Source organism: Argiope bruennichi, chromosome 8 (assembly GCF_947563725.1).
Source record: "Argiope bruennichi chromosome 8, qqArgBrue1.1, whole genome shotgun sequence".
In the NCBI taxonomy this organism is placed as follows: domain Eukaryota; kingdom Metazoa; phylum Arthropoda; class Arachnida; order Araneae; family Araneidae; genus Argiope; species Argiope bruennichi.
The window spans coordinates 126,314,663-126,335,872 of NC_079158.1; the positions used below are offsets into that span (position 1 = coordinate 126,314,663).

The 21,210-nt window shown below is 29.6% G+C and overlaps 1 protein-coding gene across 2 annotated transcripts in view; it reads right to left on the reverse strand.

The window, feature by feature from the left end:
- LOC129981593 (cubilin-like) overlaps positions 1-21,210 on the reverse strand; it is a 134,147-nt gene that overhangs the window by 106,344 nt on the left and 6,593 nt on the right. The window contains exons 3-4 of one of the 2 annotated variants that reach the window (XM_056092500.1): positions 5,198-5,437; positions 3,759-3,881 (exon numbers count right to left, since the gene is read on the reverse strand). In XM_056092500.1, coding sequence (XP_055948475.1) covers positions 3,759-3,881; positions 5,198-5,437 — 363 coding nt within the window. Of the gene's footprint in view, positions 1-3,758; positions 3,882-5,197; positions 5,441-21,210 lie in introns of both variants that reach the window. The other variant, XM_056092499.1, reaches the window with a different exon arrangement.

Consider the following 21,210-nt stretch of genomic DNA (forward strand, 5'->3'; position numbering starts at 1 on the left):
GAGATCTATTGATTTAAATGTTTCCGAAACTATTCGGCTATAATGTGGTGAGTTCTAAGACTCAGTCATAAACTCAAGTGCTTCACACAGAAGAGTACGGAGAATGGTAGACCAACGAAGCCCCTAGCGAGCTAGAAATCGTAAGAATATATCTTTGTTTATTCTTTTGAAAGAATTTCTTGAAGAAGTCAAGATATTTTTCGGACATCCTGTATTTTGATATATCATTATATGAACGTTTGATCTATACATGAATAGCGCCTTTGAACTTGGCTTTAATCGCTCAATTATATTTACGGAAGTCAGGATATGACATCGATTTCAATCAAATATAGTTTTAGTCTTGGTTGCTGATATTTTTCATTTCTTAAATATCAGAGATTTCATATCTTTATTGGAATATTTTTTTTAAGATGGTAAGATATAGATGATTTCACAGGGTGCCAAGAAAAACATTTGAACATTAAAGTACATTTCGGGTCTTGAATTTCGACGTAAATAATATACTTTATGAGAAGATTTTAAATGAATTTTTATACGATTTTTTTTGTTCCACAAATAACTATTTCTTATCATTATTCATTTTAAATATAGAATGGAAGAAATTCCAATGAGTCATTAAGGAGATATATTTTCTTCAAGAATACCTTTTTAACTCATTATGTTTTTATACAATTTCTTTTAACATGACTTTTTTTCATGTTTGATGAAATGTAATTTCGTAATAGAGATTTCATTCCCTTCCTGATGTACTAGATTTTAAAATTTTGCAACCATAAGTATTCTCGATGACAATGCATTATTTTAAAGAGTGAATTGATTCATTCAGTCAAATTTTAATGTCACATGAGAAATGCCAACTTGTAGTGAATTTGAGAAGAAAATGGGTTTTGAAGATTCCATGATATTTGTGAAAATGAATTGAAAATTAAAAAATGAAAAATAATTAAAGTTGACAAATTCTATTTTTAACACATTAATTAAAGTCAGATTTTAATGATTATTTTGATAAAAGTTATTTGAAGTTTTGAATTTAATATTTTTTGAAGTAATAGTAGAAGTTACTTACTAATTTTTATGCCATATGGGATATAATTTTTTAGGATATTTAATATCTCCTTTGATTTATTTTAATATCATTAAATAGGAGAGAAATATAAGAATTTTTATAAAATTAGCAATTATTTAAAATTACATTTTAGAATTCACTAAATATTTCATTTTTACCTTGTTACCTTTAGTTGGATTCTTAACACTAATTGAGAAAGAATGCTGCAGTTAATCGAATAAAGTATGTCTTCAAATTTAAAGAGTGTAATCAAAATTGCTCTTAAATATTAACAATAAAAATAATACCTTACTTAAAATGTCATTGCCATTTAAAGGTCATATTTCTGGAACAGATCTAGGAGTTAAAGATTATTGCCTTTTTCTAGAAAAATAAAACTGTGATCGATATCACGTACAAACATGTTGACGACCTTCAAACATGAAAAAAAAAATTGTCATAATTGGTCCAATGCTGAGTTATTTATGTGATTTATCCTAAAGCATCAAAATTTCATGCCATCTTTCTCGAAGTAATAAATCTCTCCGACCTTTTCATATAATTTTTCAAATTGCAATTGCTCGCTGTTTTCAAACATTAGTGATTATATTTACAGTGAATCTTCTTATATAATAATAATAAATAGAAAAAGGAACCTTTTGCAGGGAATATTTCTATATAAATTAATTCAAAAATACTTTTTAAATTATATCGTCCTCAATTTTAAACATTAACAATAATAAATAAATATTAATAGAAATATAATTTTAATTTTACACTAACTATTTTACTCTAAAATTCTGTAGTAATTAATATACAAATAACTAAACGGTGGAAGATTCCATGTCAACTTTTTACAGAAATTTTCTCTTTACTCTAAAAAAAAATTAAATTTTAAAAATCCAACGTGCCAAGGTAATTATTTTAAGAATGTGAAAAAAGAATTATTTCCACTAATTCATACTTTGCTATTTTATTAATACATTGCAGTCTCACGATATAAGAATTAATATATCTTTCATTTTCAACTGCATTTTAAATTTATTCATAGCAAATGGGACTCACCACGAGTTGAATTATAGCTATATTTATTTCCTAATATATTTTATACTTTTATATATAAATATAATAGTTAATAAATATAATGTTATATAGCTTTATATTTATTTCCATTTAATATAAAATTCACATATTCACAAATAAAACCCATTTATTCTCATTATATAACAAAATTATGCAGATTAATCTCCAGAATCATAATTTTCAAGGAGGAAGCAGCATGTACTTGTCTATTCTCTTGGAAGGGAAATGCTAAAAAGCTTTAATGCAGATAATTATTATTTAATGTTGGGCAATCATTATTTAACGAGTTGGAATCATTTCTGAATGGAGAATCCAAAGTGTCTGGGGGCCGCGGTGGCCTGGTGGTGCGGCTTCGGTTTCGTAACCGGAGGGTTTCAGGTTCGAGACCCAATGCCACCGAAGAACCATCGCGTAATCGGCCCTGGTGCACGTCAAATCCGTCGGAGTCAAACGTCTCTTCCTGCTGGCATGTTATGGAAGCTTGGAGAGGGGTGTCAGCTCAGGTATTGTGCTCGTCATCTGACTGTGGTTCAAAATGACTAGGTCTGTTTCCAAATAACCCTAGTGTTGCTTTAAAACCCGACGTTAATATAACTAAACCAAACTATCCGCAGTATTTGGTTGATCGCAAAGCTGATACTCAAGTATTTGCCTTTACAATGGCAGTCATATTACCAGAGAATTCAAATCACATCAGATGGATGAAATATTTTAGCAATATCAGCTGCCCCTACTAAAATCCCCAGAAAATAAGCCCCAATAGGTCTTTTGAACAAAATAATCTGATACAGTTTCGTTTTAGGAGAAATTCTCTATCAGTTCCAGGCTTCGAATGGCAGCCATTCATTGAGGATTTTTCAATATTGTACATTTTCAGAATTATAGAGATAAGTACTGTTTATTAATCAATTTTGTAATGCAAATGCGTATCCGCACAAATGAACGATGATTCGCCGTAGGGGAATATTATAACTGGCTAGTAACAGAATGAGTGAATGAGGTGTACGATGTCGTTCGTTAGTTTGGTTCACAACTACGTGAGAGTAACTGTTGTATTGTTTGCCAACGGATTCTGAAACTCTCCTTGAGCATGCGTTAAGATGGGTTCAATTCGACAAAATAGGAGTGAGGAGGAGATGTTAACATAGTAAATTATGGAACTGCACACATCCGTCTGCGTCTCACCCCTTAATGAGATGGAATTGTCGACAAGCAGTCGTCTCAGAATATAGAAACGAACAGTAGGAGATTTCTAGGATGTAGAATCCGAATGATAGATTTATAATCTCATTCGGATCCTCAATTTTCAAAAATCATGAAAAACAAACAAACAACAAACATTCATTTACATTTTCCCACCCTCAAAATAACTGATTAGCATTCATTGTATTTTTTCAAAATTTCGATTTTTTTAGGGTTAATGATTTTTGAATTACTTTTCTTCTAATGAACCGTTATTCTTATAATACATATTTTGAGTCATCAGTATTTCAAAAATGTATATCTTGCGACTGTCAGTTGAATCACCTGCCATACATAAAGTGCAACAAGAGTCAATATTGGCTCGTATAACATTATTTTACTCTTCATGCACAACATTCCTTGCATGAAGCGAATTATTGCTCACCTGGCGCGGCATCCGGGCTGCAAGTCGTGATCTGTCGCGCGCGGATATCGAATCCCGATCTCGAGTTTTGATTGTCACTGACGAACCGTAGAGACGTCTCATTCTCTGCAAACATGAAGACACCTGTTTGGGAAGAGACAAAAAAGAAACACGCTCATTTGAATTCAGAGTGAAAAGCTGGATTTCCTGAATGCATTACTCGCTTCGGTAAACTTGCTTATTAATGGGGATTTTGATTCTATTCATATTCGAATACTTTTTCTTTTATGTGGGATATGCAAGCAGATTTCAATATTCACTTTCGAAATTGTTTCATTTTATCTACGTTCTACATTGTAAGAGAAACTGTATGGGTTTGTTGCATATATTAAAACAAGGACGTTAAGTCATTCTGAATTGTTTTTTGTTTATTCTTTTGATGCTTTGACTAGATTGTGTTACGATTTCAGTTTCTTTTAAGGAAGAAATTTTTTTATATGTAGGAAATTTATCGAAAAATAACCAAAATGTTGATAAAAAATATTGCATAACAAAAATTCGGAAATAATACATTGTATAATATTGCTTGCAAAATAAAGAGCCTTTTTCTGTTTAATTGTTTTTCTTTTAAATTTATATCTGTTATTATTAAATCAGTGTTTATACTAGAATCTGAGAATTTCGTGCGTCATTTCATTTGCTTTTAATATATTTTTGCCCTCGAACCAATATTTTCATTAATCGATCTTCCCCATTTTTTAAAAATGTTTTTCGTTAAAAGTTTTATTCTATATTTAATTTAGAATAGTTGTTATAAATCATTCATTCAAATAAAAGTTTTTTCATTAGTTTTAAAATGAGATGGAGAAGTTTTAAATAATGCTTTTTATTACGTGCATAGAACAGCAACATTTTCCCTGAATAACTGCTTATGAACCAAATAACTATAATAATGTTAAAAAAATTACTAAAAATTTAACAAACAAATTTATATAATATATTTAGTAAATTTAGAAACAATTTCTACACTCAGTATAAAACTTAATATATTCAGATGCCCTTCAATTCAAGGGATTATTTTCAAAGAAGTGGTGATCTTCACACTATGACCATTTTAAACTGCTTACCATAATAAATAACTTGAAAGTGTTATAATTTTACTCAATTTGTTTTTAAATAACTTCAAATCCATTAAACATTTTTATAAATCCAACAGGAAGATGGTAACAAATTTTACAAAATGAATTTAATTTACTTAATAAAGTTAGAAGTTAATTTATGCAATAGGTTGATCACAGTAACTACTAAACAAATTATAAACACAAATAAATGCATTAGTGATTAAACATAGAAAAAAAATATTAAAACGGGTCAAGACAAAAAAAGTTAAAGACTAACTATTTTTGCGAAATAGAAACTAACAAGACATACATTTAATGAATAGGTAATCGAAAACTTACGAACGGATCCATCATTTATTTTTCCACAAAGTTTGGTTTGATCCACTTGGAAGTAATCGTAAGTGCAGTTATCGCTGGGTTCTAGATCGAATGTTTGGAACGTGAATTCCAGCCCGCAAACGCTTTCGGATCTCCGGAAAACCCGCCAATCGCATTTCACTTTTGCCGGATATTGGACGGGGAAACCTGGACTCCTCAGAGAAAATTCTGTTTCTGTGTGATTTCCACCACAAGAGGAAGCTGCTGAAAGAAAAAAAAAATAATTTGTTTTTTTGAGCTGTTTGGTACAATGATGGTATTCAGTTTCTAAATTGAAGCAAGTTCAAATGTGGCAGAGTCGTAAGAAAACGTCAATGTATATATTACTAAACAATGGACAGCACGATGTCCATTAGTTATAGAAGGAATGCCACAAATTGCAAGTCGAGCTATAGAAGGAATAATCCTCAAAAATATACAGTAAACTTGGAAATTAAATGGGTGTACATTATGAGAACATGAACTGATTGCAATAAGATCAAAACTTCGATCATTTATCTAAAAACATGGTGCGCTTTTGATATATATCCTTTGCCAACAAGGTTTGGCAGCCTTACAAATAAAATTAAAAATCATATGGGTCCATGTCCGTGTCAGTTTGAAAAGAGTTCAAAGAGTGCCGTTATTCCCAGATGGAGTTTTCTTCTGTATATACTGTTATATAAGTATGGGAAAGACAAGAATCACTTTTTCAAAGATCGTGGAATGACGGGTCATTGGGATAATGGTTATGGAGCTGTTGGTACCTTCGTGCATAAGTTTTCCATTTGTGATATTTTCTATAAATAAGTTTATTATTGCGAGGAGTCTTCATCACATCTTTCAGAGGAAAGATGCAGAGAATGATATAATTTAAGAAAATGCAACCTCTATTGGTTTAAGTCTCTTTATCATGCGTCAGTAAAAAAAAATCTGTTTCTGATTAGACCCGTTATTTGTAAGAAAGAGAGAGGTAGTTATGGATTCTGTTTTTTTCAGGTGAATTCATTAAATTTCGCATTGAAATAAAGCAATGGCCCTCTGTATTTGTTTTGTTTGTAGTTTTTGCCTGTGGCTAATCATTAAATTCTTTTAATATACAAATCCTTTCTTTTAAAAAACTTTTTTAAAGCTCAAAATTAAAAAAAATTTCATTTCCAGAAATATACCATTCGGTTGAATGACGATGGATCCTTTTTATTCTCAATAGCACAAAATCTTATAAAAAAATATAAGCTTAAAAATGTTTCATTAAATATAATAATGCCATTCAGTATATAATATTATTTTATATAATAAAAATTGGGTATGCCAATTAGATTAGCAGAGTATATTTAGAAATACATACGTATTTATTACGTATTTAGACAACCACTTTTATTACATCATAGTATATTATGTACGTACATGTACAAAACAAGTAGGTTCAACACGTAATTGGATAATTTTAATAAAATTCACAATTAATAAACAAAACAGTTGCATTGACAAATAGTCGATATTTAATTTGGAATTCATATTCAACAGTTTACATGAAGGAAAAAAAATTGAATTCTAAAAATAGAGCATCCAGGAATGAAAGATAAAAAATAAACTCCTTTTTCTTGTTTTCTTTCATTACGCATTAAAAAAATTGTTGAATATTGAAAGATCAAGCGATCGATTCTATTAGCATGCAGCGAGAATAACAAAACTGAATTATAAATAAATCCATCGGAATCTTGAAATCACAAATCAATTTGGAAGCAGCGTAATAGGAAATCAGATTCACACATCATCCAACTGACAAGATGAATGGAATAAAGCATTCTAGTGCAAGGCGTTCCAATTTGTCACTACGCAAAAACCATTGTTTTATACAAACGTCTCATTAATTCAGTGAAATAAATAACTTTTTTATTTGTTCTAAAAATACGAAAGTAAAATAGCTCTTTTGTAGCTTATTTATTGTGATGTTAATTAATTCGTGATAAAGTAAAATATTTAAGTCTGAAAGTGTGTCTTCAGTAATGAAGATGGTGATCAATAATTCTTAAATTAAAATTAGAAATTAAAGGTAAAATTCTGAAATAAAAGAGAAAAAGAATGCTCATAGGTTCTAGAAATTCAACTACAAATCCGGACATACGAATTTTGTTAAAAATATAGTAACAAAAATATTAAAAGATGCTTGAACCTCTAGTCCGAAACCTGTAGCGCGATAACGTGTTATTTTGCGCATGATTCATGTGTCATTATATTATTTTTTTAAAATTTACTCTTACTTATATCAATGATAATATTCATCAAAAAAGAAATGTATTTTAATATCGCTGAAACGTATATAAAAGTTGTGATGAAACCATGAAAAGTATTGTTGCAAAATATGCTGAAATATTTTTAAATATTTGTTAAAATTACATAAATATGCTGAAACATTTCTGAAATAAAATTAATACCTCTGAAAAGCTTATAGTTTGAATTTTGAAGTGGTGAAAAATTAGGTTTCGTGCGATGCTATGTTCTTAAGTTGTGGAGGAAACATATTAAAATTTCAATTAATTTTTAACTAAAGATTTAATTAAAATTTTGAAGAATCCCCTCTATTAGTGATCGCCTTCTACCCAAGAAGCAACAACTTGGTAAATTTGGTATCTCTAAATACAAGACCTGCTCTATAGAGCACCATGAAGGATTTTTAATCACACCATTTCATCAGGAATGACGCATGTTAAAGTCATAGATAGTATGTCAGTCTTTATAAATTATCATATTAACATATTGATGTAAATTCGGCAGAGTACAAAATTATATCATCGTTTTTATCACTGAGTTTTCTTTTAAATAAAAACATAATATTACGGATTTGTCTTTTAAACCTCTGCTTGAAGAAAATTAAAAGACAAATCCGCAATATTGTATCCTTAATTCAATAAATTTATAGATACAATACATTTCGAACTAAAAAGATACTTTTTATAGCTTATTGTTGAAACTTAAATATATTCATTTAATGTGTTCACATCTCAATATGGAAATGTTTACATGGCCTAATCCTAATTTTCCAAAGAAAAATTTGGGAAAGAACAAAGCAATATCGAAATGAGAACGTTAACAACAATGTTAAAGCAACACATCACAACTACCTTTATTTTGATTCAGTTTTTTTTCTTTCTTGCATTATATTCATCATCCGACGCCTGTTAAAGCAATCAGAACAGAACTTTCCCGATAGCGGCAATGAATTGATGAATGGCTGTAAAGCGGTTGTTATGTGGACCTTAAGAGCGATCATTCTGGTTGTCCCACAAGTGTAATCACCGCAGCGCGATCTTTCCCAACAAAAATATTACGCAAAACGGGTCCCGGACGTCCAGTGTAAATAAACAGCCCATCTTCAATTATGTGGTAAACAATGGGAGCTGTAGTGACAATGGAGCGATTGCTAACATGCAGACAAAGCATTTGCAAGTTTGGGGAACATTTTATATTTTTAGGAATATTTTAATTTAAAGGAAGGAAATCATTCTTCTTTCTTTCTGGCAAAAACTTCGGATGAAAATAAACCTTTTTCCAATAATAATGTTGTCTCTTCATCCTGGTTTTGTTAAAAATTTATGAGTTTAGTTTTATGAGTTTCTCTTATCTAGATCCTTACTTCACAGAAAAAATAAATTAATATCAAAACTTTTATTACGGGAAGTAATATTTATTCTACTTAGAATTGATGGTTTTGTTAATTAGTAACTTTTAGATCATTGAATGAAACATTCATTCTGTGACTCTATAGAATATGCTATAATATATATATGGAATATAAATAAATTCACCCATATTATTTCATTTTTTTTTATTTTCTTTTATTTATTAGTTTATTAAATATTTTATCAGCACAAATAAACGAACAGGGGGAAAAACTTCTTGTATAGTAAGGAAAAAAAAGTAAATGGTAAAGTTTATGTTTTCTCTTTAATACTTGACACTACTTTTTGTTACCATATTTTTTTACATTGTGAATTATCTGATTCGTAATAACTACTTTTAAAATGGATCAAGCGTGAATATTAGTAATTTTGATCAAAAAAGTTCAAGATTTATTCTCTTCGATTAGAGAAATAACTGATCGCACCGGCAGATATTTCTAAATTCGGAAATATTATATACCTATTTTGAATACTCAGAAATGAGACTAAAAAAACTAATAGTTAAGGATTGGCGGGAGAGATGGAATAATTCCATTAAAGGGAGAGCTACCTACCAACATTTTATAAACGTTTCTGTTAACCGAATGGAGGGTGATTTTTATCTTAACCAAGTATACACTGGACATGTTGTATTTTCTGTACATTAAAGCCGTTTCTTCGACAAAAATTCGATTAGTCAGTGTGACCCCGAAGGCTCTATAAATCACGTGTTCAAAGCCTGTGCACTATAGTGAGAACACAGACTCAAATGACCAAGAAATTGGATGTCTTCGGACGTCATAAAAATTCCAATCATTAAATCTTCTATTACGGACATTTTGTCAAAGCTCTTGTTTTAGTTCTCTCCTAATGTAAAAAGTTAACCTACATTTAATGTACAGGGTGTTCATTAATTATTGTCGGGGTTTCCGTACCTCATAACTTTCGAATAAAAAATATTACGCAAAAACCGATTACGTATTCGTAAATTACAACTCAAAGAATTTTATTAATGATATTAAAGTGTAAATCTTGCACAATTTGCACTTTGTAGGCATTCAGCTGAAGGCGATTATGTATTCGTAAATTCGCTGAACAAATTTTGACTCGAATTGAGGATGATGAAAATTACCTTCGGAAATGGTTCTTCAGTGACGAATCCACTTTTCATGTGTCAGAAAAAGTGAATAAACCTAATTGTAGAATATGGGGCTCGTAGAATTTGCACGATTATCAAAAGTCAAAATTTGTTCAGCGAATTTACGAATACATAATCGCCTTCAGCTGAATGCCTACAAAGTGCAAATTGTGCACGCTTTACACTTTAATATCATTAATAAAATTCTTTGAGTTGTAATTTACGAATACGTAATCGGTTTTTGCGTAATATTTTTTATTCGAAAGTTATGAGGTACGGGAACCCCGACAATAATTAATGAACACCCTATATTTAATACAATTGTCAGTATCATCAAGTGTCGTTTGTTCCTTCGTTGTAGGTGTGGTTACTCTTCGGCAACCCCGTTTAGATTTACGCATGGCCTCTGCCTTGATTGGGGTATTGCTTGCATGCCTATTTTGAGTTTTTTCAAATCTAGCTAGCAAGCATTCCAGTTTCAGCGAATTTTCCCAACAAATCTTCTGAGTAGCATTATATCTCGATTACCTTCTATGGGTTTATGATAAAGCTTTGAGTACATATCTATGGGGAAAATTTAGGAAATACAAAGACAATTTCCTTTCAAGGAATAGAATTTTTTTTAAAAAATCAGTTCTAAGGCTTAACATTTTCCATGACTTTATTTTTAATTTCTGATTTAGCATATTTTATTTGTATTGATTTTAATGTTGTGGTTTATTATTAATAGTTTATCAGTCTGTTTATTTATAGGACTAACATTTCATATCCGTGAAGAAGTCAGACGCATTTCATTATTTCTTTTTCGCATCGTTTAAAAAGTCAATTAGTTTTCCCATACTCGAGAACAATTTTCAGCTAGTATACCATCCAATAATCAAATTTTTAAGTCACTGTCAGTTTGAATTTTTTTTATAAATGAATCACATATTTATTAATGGATATTTTAAAAATATTATCCTATATTTTAAAAAATATTTTTAAAATTTACCTTCAAAAAATATTTTAAAAATGAATTTTCAATATTTTTTTTTCTTTGCAAAACTAATGAAAAGGAAAAAAAGGCAAGGTTTCGAAGGCAAGGTTTTTTCTAGGTGAAAATAATTATAAAGTATGCTAACTAATTTTAGTATTTTCTACAGAGATTGTTTCGTAAATTAACTTTTATACATTCAACTTATTTTTTTAATTGTGTCAAACCGAATGCTAATATTTTATGAATTAATAAATGTTTCATTTTTCCATTAATAAAGCCATATTCCTCTGTGCAATTGTTAATGATCACTATTAGTACATCGTCACATGAATGAACATCGAAACATGAAATTTCTATACAGGATGATTCAAAACTCATGATACAAACTTGAAGGGGAGGTAAAGAATATGGATACGAATGATATTTAAGCAGAGAAATCCAAATTAAGGCTGGGTGATGACCGAACTTCATCGCAATATATCGTCCAACACACATCGATATTTTTCGATATATCATGATATCATTATTTATTTATAGCTATTATAAGTTATAAATAGCATTTCTTAACATTTTGACTCCAAATAAAAGGAACTTTTAATTTATATAATATAAATACTTGCTTTCTTTTGAATAAAAATAGTTAGAAATTATGGTATTAAACCCCTTTAATAAAAAGTGTCAATGCCAAAGCAATGTCTACAAGTTACAATTAATAACATCGTGTTTTCCAATATAATAATTTTTAAGATTTTAATTGATTTATTGTATCGCAATTTATCGTGAGCCACCAGGTGAAAGCGGAAGTTTAACTGAATTTCTTTTTTTTTATGCGAGTAACCTGAGTGTGAAAATGCGAGCTGCGAATAAAATTGTGAATTAATTTGAAAGAATCCTTTTTGCTTTTATTTTTAAAGATGAATATACAGCGATTAAACAAAGGGCAGTCAGCGACCTTCTGATAAGCACTATTATTTTTCCCATAGGGGTATCATTCAATTATGGAGCAGAAAACAGTTCATTCCAAAATGACATGCTTAAAGCAAGTATTAGAACATGGAAGTATTTATAGAAATATTAACGAAAATTCTGTCTGAAGATCAATAAGAATGAAGTGCAACAAAAATAAATACTGACAACTAATCAAAACGAAACCGAAAATTAATTGTGAATATCGATTTAATGTTTAGCGATTATTCGAAAACTGTTATTCATGATCATGATTTCGATGAATAGATATCTTCAAAAACTGGCATCCAAAAATCCATTTCTCAAAAACATCGATTTTTTTCGATCAATCGAAAATCGGCCCAGCCCTACCCTAGATCACAATACATTTTATTAATCATAAATACAAGATGTCTCTATTCAACTGCAACAGGGTGCTTTGTTTTTAACTTTTACACTGGTGAGGATATTTTAACGGAAATTTCAACTGTGGTTCATTTATTTACAACAATCCTATATTATACAAGAATGGAAGGGCGTATAACGCTCATAAGAGACGAAAAGAAAGACAAAGACTTGACATCTCCTGTGTTTGACTCTCACCTAGTCACTTGCTTCCATGCGTTCCTTTTACAATAAATGATTGCTTTTAATAAATTTGTCACTGTGGAAAATGTCTCTAAAATATCATCTCTATTATAGAATACAGCATTTAAACATCTTGTTTTAGTTGAATTGAGATATCTTGTATTGATGACTCAAGAAATGGATTACGATTTGGATTTCCTATGTGAATACTATTTGCATTGTTGTTCTCTGCCTCCCCTCCAAGAATGATCATGAATTTGGAATCACCCTGCATATTATAAATAAATATTAATTTGGAGGAATCATTTTTCGTGTTGTTTATATAATTATTTATGTTTATTCATTCAAATATATAATCAGAAACGTCAAATAAATATTGGTTTCTAGTTAAAATATGCAGCCATTTATTCTGAATAATATATTGTATATTATTTTAATTTTTACACATGCATTCATTTTTTAAGAAGAGTTTACATATCAGTTAAAGGTTATAGCCTACTTGTAAAAGCTTCACTTGCTTGCGAGTCAGATGCGTTCAGAATAAAATTTGAGAAGCTCATTAGCCAAATATTTTCCAATTTTCTATAGACTATCAGTAGATTACATGTTGATTTCTTCAAGAAAACGCAAAATGCTTGAAAATAAACGCCAGTAATGCTGAATAAAAGATTTCAGTATTGTGGAACCACATATGAAAAGTTATTGTTATTATCGAAATTATCAGTTAAAGTTATCATGTTAGTAATTGTTATTAGTTCAAGTTATCATGTGTTAAATAGCTTCAAATTTATTTATATTAGAGAAGGATGATTAATAAGGTTTCCTTATGATGTTATGTCTGCAAAAAAATCAAATACTGTTAATAATATTAAATAACTTTCTTTTGTTATTTATTTATCACATCAATATGTAACAAAAAGATATATCTGCATGCTATAAATATTTTTTTTCACTTTTATGCAGCAGCTCATTTTCACTATTTTCTAATAAGATGAACACAAAATAAAATAAACTCTAACTTAACGAATAAAATTTCTATTTATAGAATTTCGTTTTAAATGCTACTTCATAAGAGAAAAATATACGGTTAAAGACAACAGAAGTTGTGACGTATCTATTCCTTTTTATGCTTTGCTTTTACGTATAATACATGATTTAATTAATTCGTTTGGATTAGCCATTGTATCATTGTATTCTCCATGCTTTTATTTCAGTAGATATGTCGAACATTGTCTTCTTTTCAGACAGCCTTTCCGCTTTTCTTCAAGAATAATGTTCTGTCTAACGCTTCAATGTTGACATGAGATCTGAAACGACAGCCAGACAATCGTCGGGTCGACCGACTTTCTCCTCTGAGAGAACATCCCAGTGATTAATTTCATTCGAAAGCCGTTTTCAATCGCACACGTATGAGCTAGGTCAAGAAAGGTCGACCGTTTTTTTGCGAAATTGTTTTCAATTAGACGCCAACGTTAATTGGTGACCCTCTTTCCAGACAGAAGGTAAGAAAACCCAGAGGTCAACCAGCGTGACGGATTGCTCGTTGACCACTGCTCTCCGGTTCCAGCCGACTACTACGACGCGTATTTCGGTCAGGTAACTTGCCACTTTCTTTTCAAAAGGCCGGTGATCTTGCAAAAGACATGACGGAGCAAAATGGAAACAATTAAGAACGGATTTCCAGCAATATTTGCAGAATTCAGGGAAAAAACGGGATCGGAAATGTGTGTTCATTGTAAATTAGGTTTAAAGTAGGGATGAATTCGTAAGTTCTTTGAAATGTTATAAAGCAGAAATGGGACAAAAACTTATGTAAGAATCCTTCGTGAATAAAGCTATATTAATAATAAAAAATGACGAGTTACCTCCCTTTCTCGCATAGTTGAATCTGTAAATTGCGACGTCCAATACATATTTTGTAGTTCGAATTTTGAAATTGGTATCGTTCCCTTTTTTGTTTTAACTCCCCTCCTCTGTTAATTTACACATGTATAAACTTGCTTTGTGAAATACAGTATAAAAATAATTGAAACAACTGTCAGCAAATCTAAATACTTAAAATGTGTATGTAATATAGTGCGTGCTCTCTTACAGAGCGCCACTCGTACCTATAAAATTTCTTACCTTAAGAAATACTTAAAATTTCTTACCTTACCTTAAGAAATAAAATTTCTTAATTAAAATGACTGGTATAAAATTTTTTATTTAAAATTAGAAAAATGAAAAGTTTTTTTTTTTCCCCTCCAAATTTTTCCGAAAAAGGTTTTTCCAATTCCTTTCCTTTTTCAAACTATTGATTAAATTTGAAATGTGATATTTTTTTTAGAATCGGAAAAAAATTATTTTCAATTTATAAATTGCGGAGAAACGAATCAGGAATATTTTTTTAAAAATACCCTTATCAAATTTTGAAGTATTCGAAATGCATTTATATCATACTTATGGCGATTAAATCATTCTTTATGCTCGCTAGAAAGTCTAAAACTTGAATAATAGAAATCCGAATTATTTTAAAAGTTACATTAACAGAGAAATAACGTAATTCTTAATGAAATGAATTTTATACTGAATAAACAGGCCTGGAAATTCTTGTAAAGATACGGTTAGATTTAAAATAAAAGTAATTAATTTTAAGAAAATCAATCATATGATGTCCAAAGAAGATTTATAAGAATTTCGGACGTGTGCTAATCTTTGAAAAAATACAAGTTGAAATGTAGTGAATAAAACGTTTTTTATATTAATTACAAAAAATAACGAATTTTAAGTGTAAAGGATCAATTTTGTTATCTATTTGTATTCATAGAACTCTTATTTATGAATTTAAACCGTAAATAATCGCATGCTTCTTATATTAAATATAATAAATACATTTTCAGCTTTAAAGACCCATTTTAAATTAACTAGTTGTATTCACAGAGCTATTATTTATGAATTGGTTTCCGAAAATTCCAGAATTTTTTAAAGATTTTGTAATTTTTGTAAGAAAGGTCGGATTCGAGAAAAAAACCGGAAGACCGTAGACTATAAAGATAAGGCTTTCTATAACTTATTTTCGTCTTATGCAATCTTGCATAAAACGTAAACAATGTCCAGAAACGTATTACACAAGCGAAGAGCCGAGTGGCATCGCGTGCGGACAGTCGGGGGGGGGGGAAGTAAAAACCAAGCTATTTCCATTTCCTGTGTTTGTGGCAGAAAATGGAATGAAGGAAGAAAAATGGACGATTACCATTTAAAGACACAATGAGAACGAGCAAGAACACTGCTGCCGTGATAGCACTTCATTAAAAAAATGTATTATTCCGAATGTCTGACATGGTGTTAATCCCATAATTATGGTAGAGACTGTGTCCACATTTAATCCTTAGTTTATGCATGCACGTGGGGACTTTTTTTCTTCTTTCGTCTGCTGCGTTGCCATGATGTCTACAATAATTGAAAAAAAATTAGCGGATTCCACGCAACGGCGCAAACTGAATTTATAGAAATTTTGAATTAAAAAGATAGAATTTTTGCTATGAATTTGAAAAATCAAATTAATTAGATCCGAGAAAACAAATTAACTACCGTATCTAATGGTGTATTTAAATTTGATAAAAAAAAACAACAGTAGAAAAGATCAATATTGAAACAAAGAACAGTCTTCCAGCTCGCTATAATTTAGTCGCAAAGTACTGCTGCATCTAATTTTAAATATTATTTTGTACGCTCACTGTGCTTTCAACACAAATATATGGAAATGTTTCACCGCTGATTTTGGTTAATTCTAATGCTGCTGCATCTAATATTTAAATATTATTAATAATACAAATAAGTGGAAATATTTCGCCACTGATTTTGATTCATTCCATGGTGCAAAAATATCTTGTAACAGGTTGATTAAAAATAACTCAGGATTATTATGAAATCCTTTTGAGTATTTCAGATGAAATGCATAATATATCTTTTGATATCTAAAGGGCAAATAAAAACTGGAAAATCTACTTTTTCTTACAAGATTACGGCTTATAGTGAAAATATTATGATAAAGGAAACTACTTTTTTGCTAGGATGTGGATTTAAAAATGAAATTGGTGGAAAAGTAAATACAGTTTGATTTAGTGTGTAGTATTTAAATGAAATGTTTTTTTAATTCAATAAAGAAGTAGGTTTTTATTATTTGATATATAGTTTCTAGAATAAAACAAATCAAAGGTAAATAAATATCAAAAGAAAAATTCAAATTTTGCTGTAAATGAAAGTCAGAAATTTGCTATTCTTGAATGAAATGAAAAGGATAAGCATCGAAGCCAAAACATTTAACTTTATACATCTCTAAAATCCTTGACAGTAAGAGCTGATGATATTTATTATTTATTAAACTACTTAATTTGTTTCTCACCAAATTCTCCCCTCGACTTTTTTTCTTTCTAAGTTTTCCTTTACCACATTTATTTTTATAATTATTGGAAAGGAATGCTTAAAACAAATTAAGCCTATTCAGTTAAAATGCTGATTTTGCTTCAAAATTACTAAAAAAAATATTGTCGATTTCTTGCATTATAGAATGGCATGTCATATAATTAATTTAACTGTTAAAATAAAATAAAATCCCTCTTTAACTAATATTGACTATTAATCTTTTCTTTAAAAAGGACTGCAATAATTTAACTGTTTTCAAGAATATGACCTAAAGTTTGGTACATAAGATAATTCATTTAAAGAGTTTTTTTTTTAGTCCTCAAAGATGAGGTTCAATTGATTCTTTTTAAATTTCTGGTATGTTTAGAACATTTTTTAACAGACCATTTAAAAGAAATGATTTATGGAATTTTCTTCATAAATGTAAAATATATGAGTTTGAAATGAATAACTAAGCTGTTTCGGATGATCCTTCAAATTTCAAATCAGAAAGAGAATATAAAATAGATACTAGCGTTGGTAGCATTTAAAAAGTTTCGCGAAGTAAGAAGTCTGAAAATATAGAGATTATATGTGGAATTACTTACGAATAATAGCGATAGAGGTTTGTTTAAGTTAGATTTCACTTGCTAGCAACTGAGATAGGTAGATTTGTGGTAGATTTTCAAAAGTGCTTACACGAATTGAGAATCATTCAAATTATTGAAGTGTCATTAGAAAGCAAATTAATATTTGATAAACAAGACATATTGACGCACAATTATTTGTTATTTTGTAATTATTTAAAACGATATGAGTGCTGCATATGTCTTTCTAAATTACAAAATGGTGCAGAATATTTAGTTAATAACGTTTAGCAGAATAATTAAAAATATGTTTAAGAATGAAATTAATTTAATATAACTCAAGAAATGAACATTTTTTCCTTAAAACATTTTCTAGTAATTCAGGAATGTTTTCGTAAAACCAGGGAATTATGAAAAAATGAGTTCTTACATTTTTATCCGTTTGTAAAAATTCTCAAATAAAGTTACGTAAGAAGCAATTAAAACTGAATAGCCTGCTACATAATTGGCATAAATCTGATTTAAAATCGTTCCATCCATTTGAATTTTAAGTCATTTTTTTATGATCATGCCACTTGACAAATTGAAGCAGAAGCAGTTTAGGAAAAATTTCAGGAAAAGAAAAAATGAACATTGTTAGTGACGCATGCGTGACGTCAATCACGATTTAAATACGTTAGAAAGAATAAACACTAATCCTCTTTTAGAACGGCAGATCGGATAGGTCAGCTGTCGAGTTTCACATACGTATCCGAAAGTTTAAATTCAGGCTCACAGAAAAATATTGCAACGTTAAATGTATCCAGAAAAAGATGAAAAATCAAATCATTTTGACATCACGAAAAGGAATTTCATTCTCTTCTGATTATATTTGTTTGGGATCAAATATTCATTAGCTATCTGAATAAGTATTGGATCTTTTTGAATTCAAAATTCCTCAATATTAGCTCTATCACGTTCCAATTTAATACCAAATTTCTTGATCAAATAATATTTTAAATATCTTTTCTATCTCACAAAAATTCAAATAATGGACATTTATTATGTTTTTCATTTTTTTTAATGTTTTCTATGTTTTGCATACATTTTATAATATTTTGATATATACTGTCTGTTTTCAAGGAAGTTAAATGATGACATAAACATATGTCCAATAGAACTGCGCATGTCATTTAATTCCTAACCTTTCGTGCAAATTGTCTTAACCTTTATATCCCAGTATATCCCTTTATATCTCCTACCCTGTATAGTACCTATTAAATCATGTTGACATCTGCATAATAAGACTATTCTCTCTGATGGTATTCAAAAAAAGAATAACTTTCCTTAACTGTGACAGCAAGTAGTAGATATTAGCTGGAGGAGGAAATTAAAAACATTTAATAATTAATTTAATCAATTAAATTATTTTAATTCATTTAATAAGTTTCCCCCCTCTTCTATGGTGTTATTGAGCAACAAAGTTTACCTAATGATACAAAAATAAATTTGGAAGATGGATGGTAAAATAATTCGATTTACATCTATGACTGTGGAGTAGAACGGGCATTTATGAAATTCACATGACAGCGATACTACACAAAAAAATATGGAATTTCTTTATAAGACTGAACATCTTCACAACTCTGCAGCAATTTTGCAATTTTCTGTGCATATTTGGACCAGTTTTCAATTTAATTAAACTTGAAAATGGCGATCCATGATCGTATCAATCAACTGTGGGATCAAATCAATATATTTTCTTTTACATATAGTTTCTCATTTTAATGCAGATTTTTTTTCCATGGCATGTCTTTTTGTTGAATAGATCATAAAGCAATTTCTTCTTCTACTTTCAAGTCAAATATTAATCAAATTTTCAATATTATCAATTTATTAAATATCGATTTCTGAAGATCAAGGCCTCATAATTTTTCAATACCATTTGATGGACTTCACAAGATAACAGTGGTTTAAAAACACATTGATGAGCAAACAGAACCACAGAGAACGACAAAATTAATTTACAGTTAACATAGAAAAAGTCTATAAAAATCCTGTTCCAATTTCTATATTATCAATTAAAAATCCTGTTCCAATTTCTATATTATCAATTAAAAATCCTGTTCCAATTTCTATATTATCAATTAAAAATCCTGTTCCAATTTCTATATTATCAATTAAAAATCCTGTTCCAATTTATATATTTCTACATTAAGTTTTAGATCCTCTAATATTTCTAAAGCATGGTATTTTGTAAGTATCAAGAAATTAAATCTTGAGGAAAACATGGGTACTAAATTTAAAACAGTTCGATCTAAAGCGTTTTATAGTTTTATAAAAGCGAAATGGGCTTCTAAAACCTTTCAAACCGATGCTATAAAAAATTTGATTCAATTCTCTTTCTGAATGCACACTGAACTTTATTCCATAAAAATTATTTCACTGGAGCTTTACTTTGAAATTTTGGAACGTAGCATGTGGACACACAAATGTTAAGCTTGCTTTGTTCAGAATTAATTTCAAACTGTAAAGCTGAGTTAAAATCAAAGGACATATGTACTATATTACTCATTCCTAGTAGTTGCGCAGATTATAAACGGCTGTAACGATCTAACGATGGTTTAAGAAAAATTGAAATCAACACAAAAGGAAACATATATTTTTTTGTTTGCTTATTTAATGAGATGCATATGTGACTTTCCTTAGTTACATGAGCAATAGACAGTGTGAAGCATGTCCTCAATCACTGATACGCGTTCTATATCCACATGCATGTTTTGCATGCGACTGTCTACATTTTTTGAAATTAGTTTTTGTGTCTTTGCTCCATTGGGATATGTTACATACTTTGTCTTAATATCTTCTTCGCCTGCAGCAGTGAACGAACGGATCGTGTGGCGACTTGGGTCAAGGAATCTCTAAAAAGGAAAAATCCAGTGTGCGTCTTCCCTTCCCAAAGGGGAATCCAATCGATTTGGAAAAAATCATAGCCCATTGAATATGGAATCGGTAATAATAATTTAAATGGCTCTGTAATTATTACCTATATTTGTTTGACGTTTTTTAACCCTTTGCACTCGGAAAAGTAAGTGGATGCCTAATTATTTACTTTATATAAGGACTTTTTTATTGTTTCGAAAAATAAATGTATATAGTTATTTTAAGTTGAAAATTCTCGAAAAATTAATCTGCATCTTTTTACCACTCTGTAGGTATTTTTAACAATCAAAATAAAAAATAAATAAAACGTTGAAGTGATGCACTGTCTTGATTGGTGCCTGAGGGAACACATACAAGTGCAAATGGTTAGTATTGAATCCGTGTCGTCCAATATTCATAGCGTTTATGTTGTGATAAATAGTTAAATGGCAAAAAGACTGATTATTTGGAATACGTAAAGACAGAAATATGTATAAGACGCAGAAGGCATGCATAAATAATAATTTGCTTTTAGCAAAGTAAACTGTCGCATGGATGTTGTCCATGTGACCAAGGAAAATCCACATAGATTTACCTTATGTGTTTCTTTCAAATGTTTTCTTTCTGTCGGCGTTTGCAAGAAAGTTGTAGCCGTTTGTAATTGGTACAATTGTTTGGAATGAATCTGTGTTTCGTCTGCTTTAATGCAATGCATTTCTATTTAGTATCAAATAAGTGATACATATTTCCTTGAATTCACTTTATGTTTCAAATAGGTAAGGAGAAGCTAAGGATTAAACAGACATTGTTGCATC